This window comes from Oncorhynchus mykiss, chromosome 10 (assembly GCF_057628025.1).
Source record: "Oncorhynchus mykiss isolate SJ-2025 chromosome 10, ASM5762802v1, whole genome shotgun sequence".
In the NCBI taxonomy this organism is placed as follows: Eukaryota; Metazoa; Chordata; class Actinopteri; order Salmoniformes; family Salmonidae; genus Oncorhynchus; species Oncorhynchus mykiss.
Window position 1 is genome coordinate 89,268,863 of NC_143031.1, and position 18,400 is coordinate 89,287,262.

General features: G+C 45.0%; 1 protein-coding gene across 1 annotated transcript; it reads left to right on the forward strand.

Moving 5' to 3' along the window:
• The first annotated feature begins 2,048 nt into the window (after positions 1 to 2,048).
• On the forward strand, positions 2,049 to 16,935 carry marchf1 (membrane-associated ring finger (C3HC4) 1). The gene is made up of 8 exons (XM_090188484.1): positions 2,049 to 2,442; positions 3,271 to 3,321; positions 3,535 to 3,608; positions 7,655 to 8,440; positions 9,067 to 9,247; positions 10,538 to 10,685; positions 15,108 to 15,152; positions 15,541 to 16,935. Exons 1-8 carry the CDS (start codon positions 2,356 to 2,358, stop codon positions 15,822 to 15,824), a joined length of 1,656 nt encoding a protein of 551 aa, XP_090044610.1. The 5' UTR covers positions 2,049 to 2,355; the 3' UTR covers positions 15,825 to 16,935.
• The last annotated feature ends 1,465 nt before the right edge of the window (positions 16,936 to 18,400 follow it).

An 18,400-nucleotide genomic window follows, 5' to 3' on the forward strand; every position in this document is an offset into this window, starting at 1 on the left:
GGGGTTGTAATTTCCCCGTCATCTCATAGCCCCAGGAAGTAGTTGAGGGGTTGTAATTTCCCCATCGGGAAGTAGTTGAGGGGTTGTAATTTCCCCGTCATCTCATAGTCCCCAGGAAGTAGTTGAGGGGTTGTAATTTCCCCGTCATTTCATAGCCCCAGGAAGTAGTTGAGGGGTTGTAATTTCCCCGTCAGGAAGTAGTTGAGGGGTTTTAATTTCCCCGTCATTTCATAGCCCCAGGAAGTAGTTGAGGGGTTGTAATTTCCCCGTCATTTCATAGCCCCAGGAAGTAGTTGAGGGGTTGTAATTTCCCCGTCATCTCATAGCCCCAGGAAGTAGTTGAGGGGTTGTAATTTCCCCGTCATCTCATAGTCCCCAGGAAGTAGTTGAGGGGTTGTAATTTCCCCGTCATTTCATAGCCCCAGGAAGTAGTTGAGGGGTTGTAATTTCCCCGTCAGGAAGTAGTTGAGAAGTTGTAATTTCCCCGTCATTTCATAGCCCCAGGAAGTAGTTGAGGGGTTGTAATTTCCCCGTCATCTCATAGTCCCCAGGAAGTAGTTTGGGGGTTGTAATTTCCCCGTCATCTCATAGTCCCCAGGAAGTAGTTTGGAGGTGGGGGTGCTGTTTTAAAAAATGTATATTTTATTCAAATTGTATTTCCATGGGAGTGGGGGTGCTGAAAAAATATCTTTACCTGTAACAACAGACGCTATATCGGTCCGCTAATACAGTACTATTAAGGGCCCAGTGCACTACTTTTGTGAAGAATGTACATTTTCAGGGGTACTGTAGATCCCTCAGCGCCCCTACTTCTAGCGGCTACACGTCATCTCATAGGAAAAGACACATCATTGACACGGATTCTCCCAAAGTGAACAGTTCGGATTTGTCCATATATACATATATATATATATATATATATATACAGTACCTGTCAACAGTTTGGACACATAAATCAAATCAAATCACATTTTATTGGTCACATACACATGTTTAGTAGATGTTATTGGTCACATACACGTGGTTAGCAGATGTTATTGGTCCCATACACGTGTTTAGCAGATGTTATTGGTCCCATACACGTGTTTAGCAGATGTTATTGCGGGTGTAGCGAATCTCATTCCAGGGTTTTTCTTTATTTTTTATATTTTCTACATTGTGGAATAATAGTGAAGACAAACTATTAAAAAACACATATGGAATCATGTAGTAACCACAACAGTGTTATACAATTCTTCTTAAATGTAGTCACCCTTTGCCTTGATGACAGCTTTGCACACTCTTGGCATTCTTTCAACCAGCTTCACAAGTCATCAAGGCAAAGAAAGGGTGGCTACTCTGAAGAATCTTCCATAAAATATATTTTGATTTGTTTTACACTTTTTTGGTTACTGCATGATTCCATATGTGTTTTTTTAAAGTTTTGAAGTCTTCACTATTATTCTGCAGTGTAGAAAATAGTAAAAAATAAAGAAAAACCCTTGAATCATCGGAATGTCATTCTAGATCATCTGATTGTCATTCTAGATCATGTGGTTGTCATTCTAGATCATGTGGTTGTCATTCTAGATCATCTTATTGTCATTCTAGATCATCGGATTGTCATTCTAGAATCTAGATCATCGGATTGTCATTCTAGATCATCTGATTGTCATTCTAGATCATCGGATTGTCATTCTAGATCATCGGATTGTCATTCTAGAATCTAGATCATCGGATTGTCATTCTAGATCATCGGATTGTCATTCTAGAATCTAGATCATCGGATTGTCATTCTAGATCATCGGATTCTCATTCTAGATCATCTGATTGAAATTTGCTGGTTGGGGTTGGGGTTAGGGTTAGGGTTAGGGCCCACCTGCCAACAAATGTCTGTCTACGCTGCTGGTTTGGGTGAGATCGTTTTGGACTAGACCTAGCATCAAACTGGAAGGACTGGGCTTGTTTTAAGGGCTAGGTAACCAGTGTGTGTAAGCTGATTATCAGTAGTCAGGCTAATTTGAGCGTTAAGCCTGATGGGCCATATGCTGATTGACCCAGCACCCTGAGTCTCCTCCCCCTCAGCCAGACACTCACCTGTTCCTCCCCAGTTACCATCACAGCTGTTTCAGATTATCTCTCTCTCCCTCCCTCTCTCCGTCTCTCTGGGGGTGGAGGGGTGTTGTTGACTTCTGAGTTGGCATGACGATCTGACACCCTGCCGTCCAGAGCCTTCTGTCCATTTCCACGGTGACCTGATCCCATTCCGCTATTCTGTTCTCCGAGTTCCGGACCTGTGGAACACCGAGTGGATTACCGCTGTACACACACACGGAGTGAGTTCAGAGAGAGGAGAGATCTGGGAACGCAGTGAGGATGCCGGTGCAGCAGATCTCCGTGGTCCCCGCTCGGGAGATGGCCAATAACGGCCGGAGCACCCCTCGCTCCAAAGACAAGACCGAGGTAAGCCCCTGACCTATAACATCTGACCCCCTAGCCCTGACCCTAACCTGAACACAGACTCTGTGGAGCTCTCTGAATGAACTGTGGGTCCTTTCTGCTGTGTGTGAGGAGATGGAAGGGAAGGGAAGAAGAAGGGGAGGGAGAGTTATTCTATATATTCCTATCTATACCCAGTAGTGTGTGTTGGCTCTCAGTCCTGAGGGGAGGGTTATTATATAACATCCTATCTATACCCAGTAGTGTGTGTTGGCTCTCAGTCCTGAGGGGAGGGTTATTCTATATATTCCTATCTATACCCAGTAGTGTGTGTTGGCTCTCTGTCCTGAGAGGAGGGTTATTCTATAACTTCCTATCTATACCCAGTAGTGTGTGTTGGCTCTCTGTCCTGAGGGTAAATCTATTTGAATTAAATTCCTTTTTGACAGCATTCCTTTTGATTTCAACAAAACCTTCCATCCATTTAGGACATGGAGGTGCTGAAAGTTGACCCGTTTTGCAAACCCCACCATATCATGACACATCCAACTTAAAAGCTTACAAACAGGGTTGTCAAACTATTTTATAATTTATTTTGAAAAAGGTCAAACTGTTTGCAACAGGGTATACTGCTCCTCTACTAATGTGAAAATTAAAGAGTCTAATTACACATTTTTGTACAAATGTTATTGTGAGTAGAGGAGTGAGACTTCATAGAATGACTGCATAGAATTTCTCCTGACTGTAAAATCTATACCTCTGAATACAGACATTTCTGTACAGAACATACTAGATATACAGTCTGATATTAACCCCGTCTCTCTCTCTCTCTCGCTCTCCCCCTCCCTCCAGAGTACTAAAGGTCCAGGTCGGTCAGGTAATCGATCCAGCAACGTCTTGAAGGTATTGATTATCAATCAATCAAATGTATTTTATATAGCCCTTCGTACATCAGCTGATATCTCAAAGTGCTGTACAGAAACCCAGCCTAAAACCCCAAACAGCAAGCAATGCAGGTGAAGAATCATGGATCGATTAGTTGTTGTTTGATTGGTCGACAGCAGTCACTGCTGATTGGTTAGAGGTGAAGACATGTGCTGTGATTGGTTGTTGCAGGCCAGCAGTTCTACAACAGGATTGGCTCCTGGCAGTGTTTCCAGGACAACTCCCTCCTCTCAGGACATCTGCAGGTGAGACTGTTACTCAGCGGTGCCTTCAGTTGGCTTGAACGTTTGCTAAGTTGCGGAACGGTTTGTACTGAACGACACGTTTCCCCAACAGGTTTATTAAAGAGCCCATAAAGAACACGTACCATACATACACAACATATCTTCTCTGCCTTTACTAAGGAGCGTGGTTACAGTCACATGTTAAGGGAACATTTTGGAGCGTGGTTACAGTCACATGTTAAGGGAACATTTTGGAGCGTGGTTACAGTCACATGTTAAGGTTACATTTTGGCTGTATGGAGCAAATATTTCAAGAGTCTGAATAAGTAGACAGTTTAGATTAAGCCACACGAAAACAACAGAAACAAACAAACAGCCCATAAATGACAGGATAAGACCCGTACGATATGTCAGGAACTCTGACCAGACACCTTCACACCTATAGGTGTTGTCTATGTTGCAAGATTGATGTAATCCTCTCCATGTCAGTTCCCCACATAGACCTAACCACATATATTCTCTGTCTTTACACCTATAGGTGTTGTTTATGCTGATTGATGTAATCCTCTCCATGTCAGTTCCCCACATAGACCTAACCACATATCTTTTGAAGGTGCCTGTTCATTTGTCCAGCATTTTGTTACACATTTCAGTTTATCAGGGCTCATAAAAAAACGATGTAGTACTTTGAATTGAAACTCCCTTGTTTGGGTCCATGTAGTGTCTTTATGTAGTGTTTTCCATATGTTTCCCCAGCTCTCCTCTGATATCTGCACCTTCTCATCCCAACAAACTGTAGGGCAAAGGTTCATGATTTAGTCCCACAATAAGATCCCAATGATGAGCAGAAATCCAGGAAGTTTCCAGTCCTTATGGAGAAGAAGGGGTCGCTTCAGTAGTCAATGTGGACTGGCCAGTGTTCCGCGGTGGATCGAGGCTACTTCTTAGGCCTTGGGTCCTGTCTCTCACTCCTTCTGGGCACAACAATTTGCCACATAGTCGGCATATTTTTCCGGACCCTGTCCTCGGATCTGGAAGGTGGTGTAATCCCCATGGAGCGCAGGAAGGACTCGGCATCAGGTCCAGAATCTAAGATGTGGGTCTTACTCTCATGGGTGACGCGCAGCTTCGCAGGGAACATCAGAGAGTTTGTGATGTTTTTGGGCTGCCAGTTCTCTCCTGATCCCGTCGTAATCTTTTCTCTTCCGCTAATAGCTCTGCAGAATAGTCATTGAAGATAGATATGCGTTGGTCTTTGTAGAACAGCTCTCCCTTGGTTCTCGACAGCTGCATTATATCCTGTTTCTTTGAGAAGGTGTGCGATGATGGCGCTGGGTCTCTGTGTGTCCTTCGCTCTGGGCTGCTCGGGGCTGCAGGTGCGGTTCTATAGGCCTCTGTGTGTCCTTCGCTCGGGGCTGCAGGTGCGGTTCTATGGGCCTCTGTGTGTCCTTCGCCCGGGCCTGCTCCGGGCTGCAGGTGCGGTTCTATGGGCCTCTGTGTGTCCTTCGCTCTGGGCTGCAGGTGCGGTTCTATAGGCCTCTGTGTGTCCTTCACTCCAGACCTGCTCGGGGCTGCAGGTGCGGTTCTATGGGCCTCTGTGTGTCCTTCGCCCGGGCCTGCTCCGGGCTGCAGGTGCGGTTCTATGGGCCTCTGTGTGTCCTTCGCTCTGGGCTGCAGGTGCGGTTCTATGGGCCTCTGTGTGTCCTTCGCTCCGGGCTGCAAGTGCGGTTCTGTGGGCCTCTGTGTGTCCTTCGCTCCGGGCTGCAGGTGCGGTTCTATAGGCCTCTGAGTGTCCTTCACTCCAGACCTGCTCGGGGCTGCAGGTGCGGTTCTATGGGCCTCTGTGTGTCCTTCGCTCTGGGCTGCAGGTGCGGTTCTATGGGCCTCTGTGTGTCCTTCGCTCGGGGCTGCAGGTGCGGTTCTATAGGCCTCTGTGTGTCTCACTCCAGGCCTGCTCGGGGCTGCAGGTGCGGTTCTATAGGCCTCTGTGTGTCCTTTGCTCGGGGCTGCAGGTGCGGTTCTATAGGCCTCTGTGTGTCCTTTACTCCAGGCCTGCTCGGGGCTACAGGTGCGGTTCTATAGGCCTCTGTGTGTCCTTCGCTCAGGGCTGCAGGTGCGGTTCTATAGGTCTCTGTGTGTTTCACTCCAGGCCTGCTCGGGGCTGCAGGTGCGGTTCTATGGGCCTCTGTGTGTCCTTCGCTCCAGGCCTGCTCTGGGCTGCAGGTGCGGTTCTATGGGCCTCTGTGTGTCCTTCGCCCGGGCCTGCTCCGGGCTGCAGGTGCGGTTCTATGGGCCTCTGTATGTCCTTCGCTCTGGGCTGCAGGTGCGGTTCTATGGGCCTCTGTGTGTCCTTCGCTCTGGGCTGCAGGTGCGGTTCTATGGGCCTCTGTGTGTCCTTCGCCCGGGCCTGCTCCGGGCTGCATGTGCGGTTCAATGGGCCTCTGTGTGTTCTTCGCCCCGGGCCTGCTCTGGGCTGCAGGTGCGGTTCTATGGGCCTCTGTGTGTCCTTCGCTCCGGGCTGCAGGTGCGGATCTATGGGCCTCTGTGTGTTTCGCCTCGGGCCTGCTCTGGGTTGCAGGTGCGGATCTATGGGCCTCTGTGTGTCCTTCGCCCCGGGCCTGCTCTGGGCTGCAGGTGCAGTTCTGTGGGCCCTCTCTATGACTAAAGGTTTAGCAGTATCGAGTCCCTCAGCATCTTGTCCACAAATGTAGACAGTTTCTGCCCCCATTCTGCATTGATTACGACCCCAGAAATTCTTATATTATTATGACGCAAAAAGTTTATAAACAGCCTGATCTGGTTGATTCCTCTAGCTGGCCCATCATGTAGCTGACAGCCTGGTCTGGTTGATTCCTCTAGCTGGCCCATCAGGTAGCTAACAGCCTGGTCTGGTTGATTCCTCTAGCTGGCCCATCAGGTAGCTAACAGCCTGATCTGGTTGATTCCTCTAGCTGGCCCATCAGGTAGCTGACAGCCTGATCTGGTTGATTCCTCTAGCTGGCCCATCAGGAAGCTGACAGCCTGGTCTGATTGATTCCTCTAGCTGGCCCATCAGGTAGCTAACAGCCTGGTCTGGTTGATTCCTCTAGCTGGCCCATCAGGTAGCTGACAGCCTGGTCTGGTTGATTCCTCTAGCTGGCCCATCAGGTAGCTAACAGCCTGGTCTGGTTGATTCCTCTAGCTGGCCCATCAGGTAGCTGACAGCCTGATCTGGTTGATTCCTCTATCTGGCCCATCAGGTAGCTAACAGCCTGGTCTGGTCGTGTTACCCAGGGATAGTGTTACTTAGGGATACTGTTACCCAGGTATAGTGTTACCCAGGTATAGTGTTAGCCAGGGATACTGTTACCCAGGGATACTGTTACCCAGGGATACTGTTACCCAGGGATACTGTTACCCAGGGATACTGTTACCCAGGGATACTGTTACCCAGGGATACTGTTACCCGGGTATAGTGTTACCCAGGGATAGTGTTACCCAGGGATACTGTTACCCAGGGATTATGTTACCCAGGGATACTGTTACCCAGGGATAATGTTACCCAGGGATAGTGTTACCCAGTGATAGTGTTACCCAGGGAAACTGTTACCCAGGGATACTGTTACCCGGGGATACTGTTACCCGGGGATACTGTTACCCAGGGATAGTGTTACCCAGGGATACTGTTACCCAGGGATACTGTTACCCAGGGATAGTGTTACCCAGGGATAGTGTTACCCAGTGATAGTGTTACCCTGGGATAGTGTTACCCAGTGATACTGTTACCCAGGGATAGTGTTACCCGGGGATAGTGTTACCCAGGGATAGTGTTACCCAGGGATACAGTTACCCAGGGATACTGTTACCCAGGGATACAGTTTCCCTCATGCTGTCTTTTCATCTCTCCATCTCGCTGTCTGTTTCACGAGTGTGTGTGTGTCTCTCTTTGTGTGTGTGTGTGTCTCCCTGTGTCTCTCTTTGTGTGTGTGTCTCCCTGTGTCTCTCTTTGTATGTGTGTGTGTGTGTCTCCCTGTGTCTCTCTGTGTGTGTGTGTGTGTGTGTGTGTGCGTGTGTGTGTGTGTGTATAGGCCGGTGCCGCTGGGTCGTGTAGAGGAAGGTTGTGACACAGCAGTGATGAAGCTGAGCGGCGCAGCATTAGGCTCCTCCCAGACCGCGTTAGGCTCCTCCCAGCAGGGCCAAACCAGGAAGAAGAAGAAACCAAACAGGAAGAGAGACTCCTGCTCCGCCCCCGATGCCCCAGCGACCGCACAAGATGACCCGGTCCAACACAGTGACGACCGCAGTGACCGCAGCTCTGACCGCATCGGAGAGAGGGGGGAGAGGAGGAGGGAGAGGAGAGGGGAGAGGAGGAGGGAGAGGAGAGGGGAACATCCCCGCCACCGTAGCGCTGCCCCTCCTGAATCTGATTCGTCATCTGACGGGGAGGCGGGGCGGGAGGCCAGAAGCTGGAGCAGGGAGAAAGCCAAGAGGGGACGACGCCGCAGTGGGAGTAGCAGGGAGAGGGGAGGGGGAGAGGGGATGGAGCTGCAGTCTGTAGGGTCTGATGAGGGGAAGGAGAACCAAGAGAAAGAGGTACCACTGGAGAACGGTTCCGGAGTGAAGAACCGTCGACCAGGAGGAGGAGGGGAGGAGAGCGGGCGGAGCTCCCAGCGCAGGGAGGGGGCGGGGTCTAAGTTCCGTAGCCCCGGCGGTAGCTCATCATTGGCTGAGGATGGAGAGGGGGAGGGACAGATCACTAAGAATTACCAGGAGACCGGGTCAGTGGGTGGAGACATGTCCGCGCCGTCGCCACGGAGATATGGGGGCTGCAACGCCCCCGAAGGCTGCTCCGATGACGAGCCAGAGGTCTGCAGGTAGGTGTGTTTGTTCATCTGTGTGTGTGTGTGTGTCTGTCTCTGTGTGTGTGTGTTCATCTGTGTGTGTGTGTGTGTTCACGTGTGTGTGTTCATCTGTGTGTGTGTGTGTGTGTGTATGTTCACCTCTGTGTGTGTTTGTGTGTGTGTGTGTGTGTGTGTTCATCTCTGTGTGTGTATTCATGTGTGTGTGTGTTCACCTCTGTGTGTGTTTGTGTGTGTGTGTGTGTGTGTGTGTGTGTGTGTGTGTGTGTTCATCTCTGTGTGTGTATTCATGTGTGTGTGTGTTCATCTCTGTGTGTGTGTGTGTGTGTTCATGTGTGTGTGTTCATCTCTGTTTCTGTGTGTGTGTGTGTGTGTGTGTGTGTGTGTGTGTGTGTGTGTGTGTGTGTGTGTGTGTGTGTTTCTGTGTGTGTGTGTGTGTGTGTTCATCTCTGTGTGTGTTTGTGTGTGTGTTCATCTCTGTGTGTGTTTGTGTTCACGTGTGTGTGTTCATCTCTGTGTTTCTGTGTGTGTGTGTGTGTGTGTGTGTGTGTGTGTGTGTGTGTGTGTGTGTGTGTGTGTGTGTGTGTGTGTGTGTGTGTGTGTGTGTGTGTGTGTGTGTGTGTGTGTGTGTGTGTGTGTAGGATCTGCCACTGTGAAGGAGATGAGGAGTGTGTGTTGATAACCCCGTGCCGCTGTACAGGCAGCATGAGGTTTGTTCACCAGGACTGTCTCAACCAGTGGATCAAGTCATCAGACACACACTGCTGTGAGCTGTGCCAATACAACTTCATCATGGAGACTCACCTTAAACCTCTACGTAAGGTACAGAGACCTCAACACACCTGTATATACACCTCAACACATCTGACCTCAACACATCTAACCTCTATACACCTCAACACATCTGACCTCTACACATCTGACCTCTATACATCTGACCTCTACACACCCCTCAACACATCTGACCTCAACACATCTAACCTCTACACACATCTCTACACATCTAACCTCTACACACATCTGACCTCTACACACACAACTCAACACATCTGACCTCTATACATCTGACCTCAACACATCTGACCTCTACACATCTAACCTCTACACACATCTCTACACATCTAACCTCTACACACCCCTCAACACATCTAACCTCTACACACATCTCTACACATCTAACCTCTACACACCCCTCAACACATCTGACCTCAACACATCTAACCTCTACACAACCCTCAACACATCTGACCTCAACACATCTAACCTCTACACACATCTCTACACATCTGACCTCTACACACATCTCTACACATCTAACCTCTACACACATCTGACCTCAACACATCTAACCTCTACACACATCTCAACACATCTGACCTCAACACATCTGACCTCTACACACCCCTCAACACATCTGACCTCTACACATCTAACCTCTACACACATCTGACCTCAACACATCTAACCTCTACACACATCTCAACACATCTGACCTCAACACATCTGACCTCTACACACCCCTCAACACATCTGACCTCTACACATCTAACCTCTACACACATCTGACCTCTACACACACAACTCAACACATCTGAACTCTACACATCTGACCTCAACACACACCTCTACACATCTGACCTCAACACATCTAACCTCTACACACACCTCAACACATCTAACCTCTACACACACCTCAACACATCTAACCTCTACACACACCTCAGCACGCCTTGTCTCAACACACAACTCAACACATCTCACCTCTACACACACCTCAACACATCTGACCTCTACACAGACACCATGATGGGACTCAGTGGAGATGCCCATGCTGTCAGACACCATGAGGGGACTCAGTGGAGCCGCCCATGCTGTCAGACACCATGATGGGACTCAGTGGAGCTGCCCATGCTGTCAGACACCATGAGGGGACTCAGTGGAGCTGCCCATGCTGTCAGACACCATGATGGGACTCAGTGGAGCTGCCCATGCTGTCACAGACACCACGAGGGGACTCAGTGGAGCTGCCCATGCTGTCAGAGACACCATGATGGTTCAGATACATAGATACCTGTCTATGACACACTCTTTCTCACCTTTTCTCTCCCTCAGTGGGAGAAGCTCCAGATGTCGACCAATGAGAGGAGGAAGATCTTATGCTCCCTGATGTTCCACCTGGTGGCCATTGGTTGTGTTCTCTGGTCCGTATACGTCCTCGTCAACAGAACCCTCCACGAGATCAACCTGGGACGCAACACCGGTCAGCACCTCCACCCTGACCTTAACCCAACCTCTATACAACCCTAACCTCTGTAGAACCACAACCCTGACCTAACCTCTATACAACCCTGACCTAACCTCTGTACAACCACAACCCTAACCCAACCTCTATACAACCCTGACCTAACCTCTGTACAACCACAACCCTAACCCAACCTCTATACAACCCTGACCTAACCTCTGTACAACCACAACCCTAACCCAACCTCTATACAACCCTTACCTAACCTCTGTACAACCACAACCCTAACCCAACCTCTATACAACCCTGACCTAACCTCTGTACAATCACAACCCTAACCCAACCTCTATTACAACCCTAACCTAACCTCTGTACAATCACAACCTTAACCCAACCTCTATACAACCCTGACCTAACCTCTATACAACCCTGACCTAACCTCTGTCCAACCACAACCCTGACCTAACCTCTATACAACCACAACCTTAACCCAACCTCTATACAACCCTGACCTAACCTCTGTACAACCACAACCCTAACCTCTATACAACCCTGACCTAACCTCTGTACAACCACAACCCTGACCCAACCTCTATACAACCCTGACCTAACCTTTATACAACCCTGACCTAACCTCTGTACAATCACAACCCTAACCCAACCTCTATACAACCCTGACCAAACCTCTGTACAACCACAACCCTAATCCAACCTCTATACAACCCTGACCAAACCTCTGTACAACCACAACCCTAATCCAACCTCTATACAACCCTGACCTAACCTCTGTACAACCACAACCTTAACCCAACCTCTATACAACCCTGACCTAACCTCTGTACAACCACAACCCTAACCCAACCTCTATACAACCCTGACCTAACCTCTGTACAACCACAACCCTAACCTAACCTCTATACAACCCTGACCTAACCTCTGTACAACCACAACCCTAACCCAACCTCTATACAACCCTGACCTAACCTCTGTACAACAACAACCCTAACCCAACCTCTATACAACCCTGACCTAACCTCTGTACAACCACAACCCTAACCCAACCTCTATACAACCCTGACCTAACCTCTGTACAATCACAACCCTAACCTCTATTCAACCCAACGTCTTACAATCTTAATCCAACCTCTATACAACCTTAACCCAACTTCTTACATTACTGTGTTTTCAGGAGAATATAGTAACATTACTGTGTTTTCAGGAGAATATAGTAACATTACTGTGTTTTCAGATGAGAATATAGTAACATTACTGTGTTTTCAGATGAGAATATAGTAACATTACTGTGTTTTCAGGAGAATATAGTAACATTACTGTGTTTTCAGATGAGAATATAGTAACATTACTGTGTTTTCAGATGAGAATATAGTAACATTACTGTGTTTTCAGGAGAATATAGTAACATTACTGTGTTTTCAGGAGAATATAGTAACATTACTGTGTTTTCAGGAGAATATAGTAACATTACTGTGTTTTCAGATGAGAATATAGTAACATTACTGTGTTTTCAGTTGAGAATATAGTAACATTACTGTGTTTTCAGGAGAATATAGTAACATTACTGTGTTTTCAGGAGAATATAGTAACATTACTGTGTTTTCAGGAGAATATAGTAACATTACTGTGTTTTCAGATGAGAATATAGTAACATTACTGTGTTTTCAGATGAGAATATAGTAACATTACTGTGTTTTCAGGAGAATATAGTAACATTACTATGTTTTCAGGAGAATATAGTAACATTACTATGTTTTCAGGAGAATATAGTAACATTACTGTGTTTTCAGATGAGAATATAGTAACATTACTGTGTTTTCAGGAGAATATAGTAACATTACTGTGTTTTCAGATGAGAATATAGTAACATTACTGTGTTTTCAGGAGAATATAGTAACATTACTGTGTTTTCAGATGAGAATATAGTAACATTACTGTGTTTTCAGGAGAATATAGTAACATTACTGTGTTTTCAGATGAGAATATAGTAACATTACTGTGTTTTCAGATGAGAATATAGTAACATTACTGTGTTTTCAGATGAGAGGAGAATATAGTAACATTACTGTGTTTTCAGGAGAATATAGTAACATTACTGTGTTTTCAGATGAGAATATAGTAACATTACTGTGTTTTCAGGAGAATATAGTAACATTACTGTGTTTTCAGATGAGAATATAGTAACATTACTGTGTTTTCAGGAGAATATAGTAACATTACTGTGTTTTCAGATGAGAGGAGAATATAGTAACATTACTGTGTTTTCAGGAGAATATAGTAACATTACTGTGTTTTCAGATGAGAATATAGTAACATTACTGTGTTTTCAGGAGAATATAGTAACATTACTGTGTTTTCAGGAGAATATAGTAACATTACTATGTTTTCAGGAGAATATAGTAACATTACTATGTTTTCAGATGAGAATATAGTAACATTACTGTGTTTTCAGGAGAATATAGTAACATTACTGTGTTTTCAGATGAGAATATAGTAACATTACTGTGTTTTCAGGAGAATATAGTAACATTACTGTGTTTTCAGATGAGAATATAGTAACATTACTGTGTTTTCAGGAGAATATAGTAACATTACTGTGTTTTCAGGAGAATATAGTAACATTACTGTGTTTTCAGGAGAATATAGTAACATTACTGTGTTTTCAGATGAGAGGAGAATATAGTAACATTACTGTGTTTTCAGATGAGAATATAGTAACATTACTGTGTTTTCAGGAGAATATAGTAACATTACTGTGTTTTCAGGAGAATATAGTAACATTACTGTGTTTTCAGATGAGAATATAGTAACATTACTGTGTTTTCAGATGAGAATATAGTAACATTACTGTGTTTTCAGGAGAATATAGTAACATTACTATGTTTTCAGATGAGAATATAGTAACATTACTGTGTTTTCAGATGAGAATATAGTAACATTACTATGTTTTCAGGAGAATATAGTAACATTACTGTGTTTTCAGATGAGAGGAGAATATAGTAACATTACTGTGTTTTCAGGAGAATATAGTAACATTACTGTGTTTTCAGGAGAATATAGTAACATTACTGTGTTTTCAGATGAGAATATAGTAACATTACTGTGTTTTCAGGAGAATATAGTAACATTACTGTGTTTTCAGATGAGAATATAGTAACATTACTGTGTTTTCAGGAGAATATAGTAACATTACTGTGTTTTCAGATGAGAATATAGTAACATTACTGTGTTTTCAGGAGAATATAGTAACATTACTGTGTTTTCAGATGAGAATATAGTAACATTACTGTGTTTTCAGATGAGAATATAGTAACATTACTGTGTTTTCAGGAGAATATAGTAACATTACTGTGTTTTCAGGAGAATATAGTAACATTACTGTGTTTTCAGATGAGAATATAGTAACATTACTGTGTTTTCAGGAGAATATAGTAACATTACTGTGTTTTCAGGAGAATATAGTAACATTACTGTGTTTTCAGGAGAATATAGTAACATTACTGTGTTTTCAGATGAGAATATAGTAACATTACTGTGTTTTCAGGAGAATATAGTAACATTACTGTGTTTTCAGGAGAATATAGTAACATTACTATGTTTTCAGGAGAATATAGTAACATTACTGTGTTTTCAGGAGAATATAGTAACATTACTGTGTTTTCAGGAGAATATAGTAACATTACTGTGTTTTCAGATGAGAGGAGAATATAGTAACATTACTGTGTTTTCAGGAGAATATAGTAACATTACTGTGTTTTCAGGAGAATATAGTAACATTACTGTGTTTTCAGATGAGAGGAGAATATAGTAACATTACTGTGTTTTCAGGAGAATATAGTAACATTACTGTGTTTTCAGATGAGAGGAGAATATAGTAACATTACTGTGTTTTCAGATGAGAATATAGTAACATTACTGTGTTTTCAGGAGAATATAGTAACATTACTGTGTTTTCAGATGAGAATATAGTAACATTACTGTGTTTTCAGGAGAATATAGTAACATTACTGTGTTTTCAGGAGAATATAGTAACATTACTGTGTTTTCAGGAGAATATAGTAACATTACTGTGTTTTCAGGAGAATATAGTAACATTACTGTGTTTTCAGGAGAATATAGTAACATTACTGTGTTTTCAGGAGAATATAGTAACATTACTGTGTTTTCAGGAGAATATAGTAACATTACTGTGTTTTCAGGAGAATATAGTAACATTACTGTGTTTTCAGATGAGAATATAGTAACATTACTGTGTTTTCAGGAGAATATAGTAACATTACTGTGTTTTCAGGAGAATATAGTAACATTACTGTGTTTTCAGATGAGAGGAGAATATAGTAACATTACTGTGTTTTCAGGAGAATATAGTAACATTACTGTGTTTTCAGATGAGAGGAGAATATAGTAACATTACTGTGTTTTCAGACGACATGTGGAGAATATCAGTGATGAAGTACTACACTGCTGAGGGTAAGGAGGCCTCTGGTATCAAACACAGACACACACAATCTCTCTGTTTCCCCCTGGGTAGACATAACTAACCTGTGTATCTATATGTCTGTGTGTCTGTCCCTCTCGCTCTCTCTCTACCTTTACACCTCTCTCTCTCTCTCTCTCTCTCTACCTCTCTCTCTCTCTCTCTCTCTCTCTACCTCTACACCTCTCTCTCTCTACCTCTACACCTCTCTCTCTACCCCTCTCTCTCTCTACCTCTCTCGCTCTCTCTACCTCTACACCTCTCTCTCTCTCTATCTCTACACCTCTCTCTCTACCTCTCTCGCTCTCTCTCTCTACCTCTACACCTCTCTCGCTCTCTCTCTCTCTACCTCTACACCTCTCTCTCTCTCTCTCTCTCTAGGTGTGTTGGAGTGGCCGTTCTGGATGAAGCTGGTCATCGTGGCGATAGGCATGTCAGGCGGACTGGTGTTCATGTATGTCCAGTGTAAAGTGTACTGGTTGCTATGGAGACGACTCAAAGCCTTCAATCGCATCATCACTGTGCAGAACTGCCCCGAGAAGCCGCCGCCCACCAACGCCGCGCTGGCCAATGGGAATCACCCTGAGGCCGTGGAAGTCCCAATAGGCCCCGCCCCCGAGGTTATCCAGATGGACTCCGACCTCTCGGAGGAAAACCCCGTCTGACACACACACACAGACACACAACACACACACACAGCTCTTGGTAATGCACCCTCCCTATAGCCTATCAGAGCCCAGCACACCAAAGAGTCATAATGTGACGTAGCCAATAAGAGCATCTGTTATAGAAGCAGCTGTAGATTAGCCAATCAGAGCTTCTGTTATAGAAGCAGCTGTAGATTAGCCAATCAGTGTCTGTTATAGAAGCAGCTGTAGATTAGCCAATCAGAGCGTCTGTTATTGAAGCAGCTGTAGATTAGCCAATCAGAGCGTCTGTTATAGAAGCAGCTGTAGATTAGCCAATCAGAGCGTCTGTTATACTCTCTCAGTATTCAATATAAACAGCCTGAGGAGTAGCTGATGCGTAGAACCAAGTGTTCAAGGGCTGGAACAAAACCCTGCACACCTTGCAGCTCTCATGGAGGAGGGTTAGAGTCATAGAGCATATTTATTTATGTTAGTATTTAGTCTCTCTCTGCTGGACAGGATAGAACTCTGAACCTAACCCTAACCCATATTTATTTATGTTAGTATTTAGTCTCTCTCTGCTGGACAGGATAGAACTCTGAACCTAACCCTAACTCATATTTATTTATGTTAGTATTTAGTCTCTCTCTGCTGGACAGGATAGAACTCTGAATAGAAATACTTGTGAAATGTGGTATTAAAGGTCCCGGTCTGTCACTATGACGTCTAGAAGTCTATCTGAAGAGCTGTCTGTCTGTCACTATGATGTCTATCTGAAGAGCTGTCTGTCACTATGATGTCTATCTGAAGAGCTGTCTGTCTGTCACTATGATGTCTATCTGAAGAGCTGTCTGTCTGTCACTATGATGTCTATCTGAAGAGCTGTCTGTCACTATGACATCTAGAAGTCTATCTGAAGAGCTGTCTGTCTGTCACTATGATGTCTACAAGTCTATCTGAAAAGGTCTGTCTGTCTGCCTGTCTGTCTGCCTGCCTGTTTGTCCGCCTGCCTGCCTGCCTGTCTCTAGAAGTCACCATTACAACCAAAAATAACCTATTCTATACTAAAATATAAACACAACATGTAAAGTGTTGGTCCCATGTTTCATGAGCTGAAATAAAATATCACAGAAATGTTCCACGAAAAGCGTGTTTCTCTCAAATGTTGTGCACTAATTTGTTTACATCCCTGTTGGTGAGCATTTCTCTTTTGCCAAGATAATCCATCCACCTGACAGGTGTAGCATATCAATAAACTGATTAAACAGCATGATTATTACACAAGTGCACCTTGTGCTGGGGACAAAAGGTCACTCTAAAATGTGCAGTTTTGTAACACAACACAATGCCACAGATGTCTCAAGTTGAGGGAACGTGCAGGAATGTCCAGCAAATAATTGCATGTTCATTTCTCTACCATAAGCCATCTCCAACGTTGTTTTAGAGAATTTGGCAGTACGTCCAACCGGCCTCACAACCTCAGACCAGGTGTATGGCGTCGTGTGCGTGAGTGGTTTGCCAATGTCAACGTTGTGAACAGAGTGCCCCATGGTGGCAGTGGGGTTATGGGCAGGCATAAGCTACGGATAAACGAACACAATTGCATTTTATCGGACAGAGATACCGTGGCGAGATTCTGAGGTCCATTGTCGTGCCATTCATCACCTCATGTTTCAGCATGATAATGCACGGCCCCGTGTCACAAGGTTCTGGACTACATTCCTGGAAACTGAAAATGTCCCAGTTCGTCCATGACCTGCATCCTCACCAGACACATCCTCCACTGTTTGGGATGCTCTGGATCGACGGGTAAAACGGCGTGTTCCAGTTCTCGCCAACATCCAGCAACTTCACACGGGTCTGAATACTTTCAGAAGGCTACAACCTTTATAGTGGAGTTACTGACACAATGAAACTGACTGGGTACAACCTGACTGGAAACAACCTGGATACAACCAGACTGGGTACAATCTGACTGGAAACAACCTGTATAGGGGAGTTACTGACACAATGGAACTGACTGGATACAACCTGACTGGATACAACCTGACTGGGTACAACCTGACTGGATACAACCTGACTGGATACAACCTGACTGGGTACAACCTGACTGAGTACAACCTGACTGGATACAACCTGACTGGATACAACCTGACTGGATACAACCTGACTGGGTACAACCTGACTGGATACAACCTGACTGGGTACAACCTGACTGGGTACAACCTGACTGGATACAACCTGACTGGGTACAACCTGACTGGGTACAACCTGAATGGGTACAACCTGACTGGGTACAACCTGACTGGATACAACCTGTATAGTGGAGTTACTGACTGGGTACAACCTGACTGGGTACAACCCGTATAGTGGAGTTACTGACTGGATACAAACTAGCCATGTTCAAGACAACTCAGAACCTCAGAGTAAAGATGTGCTTACTTTTATTTCGCGTAGAGCTTCCTATTGATCCTCTGATCTCATCTTTCTATAAAGGGTTTCCAGGTTGAACATTTCAGAGTTTCCTAGTTCCAAGTTGCCCTGAACACAGCAACGGACACACTCTAATTTCTATGTTTCAAGAGTATCTTCAATGAAACAGAACAACAGTA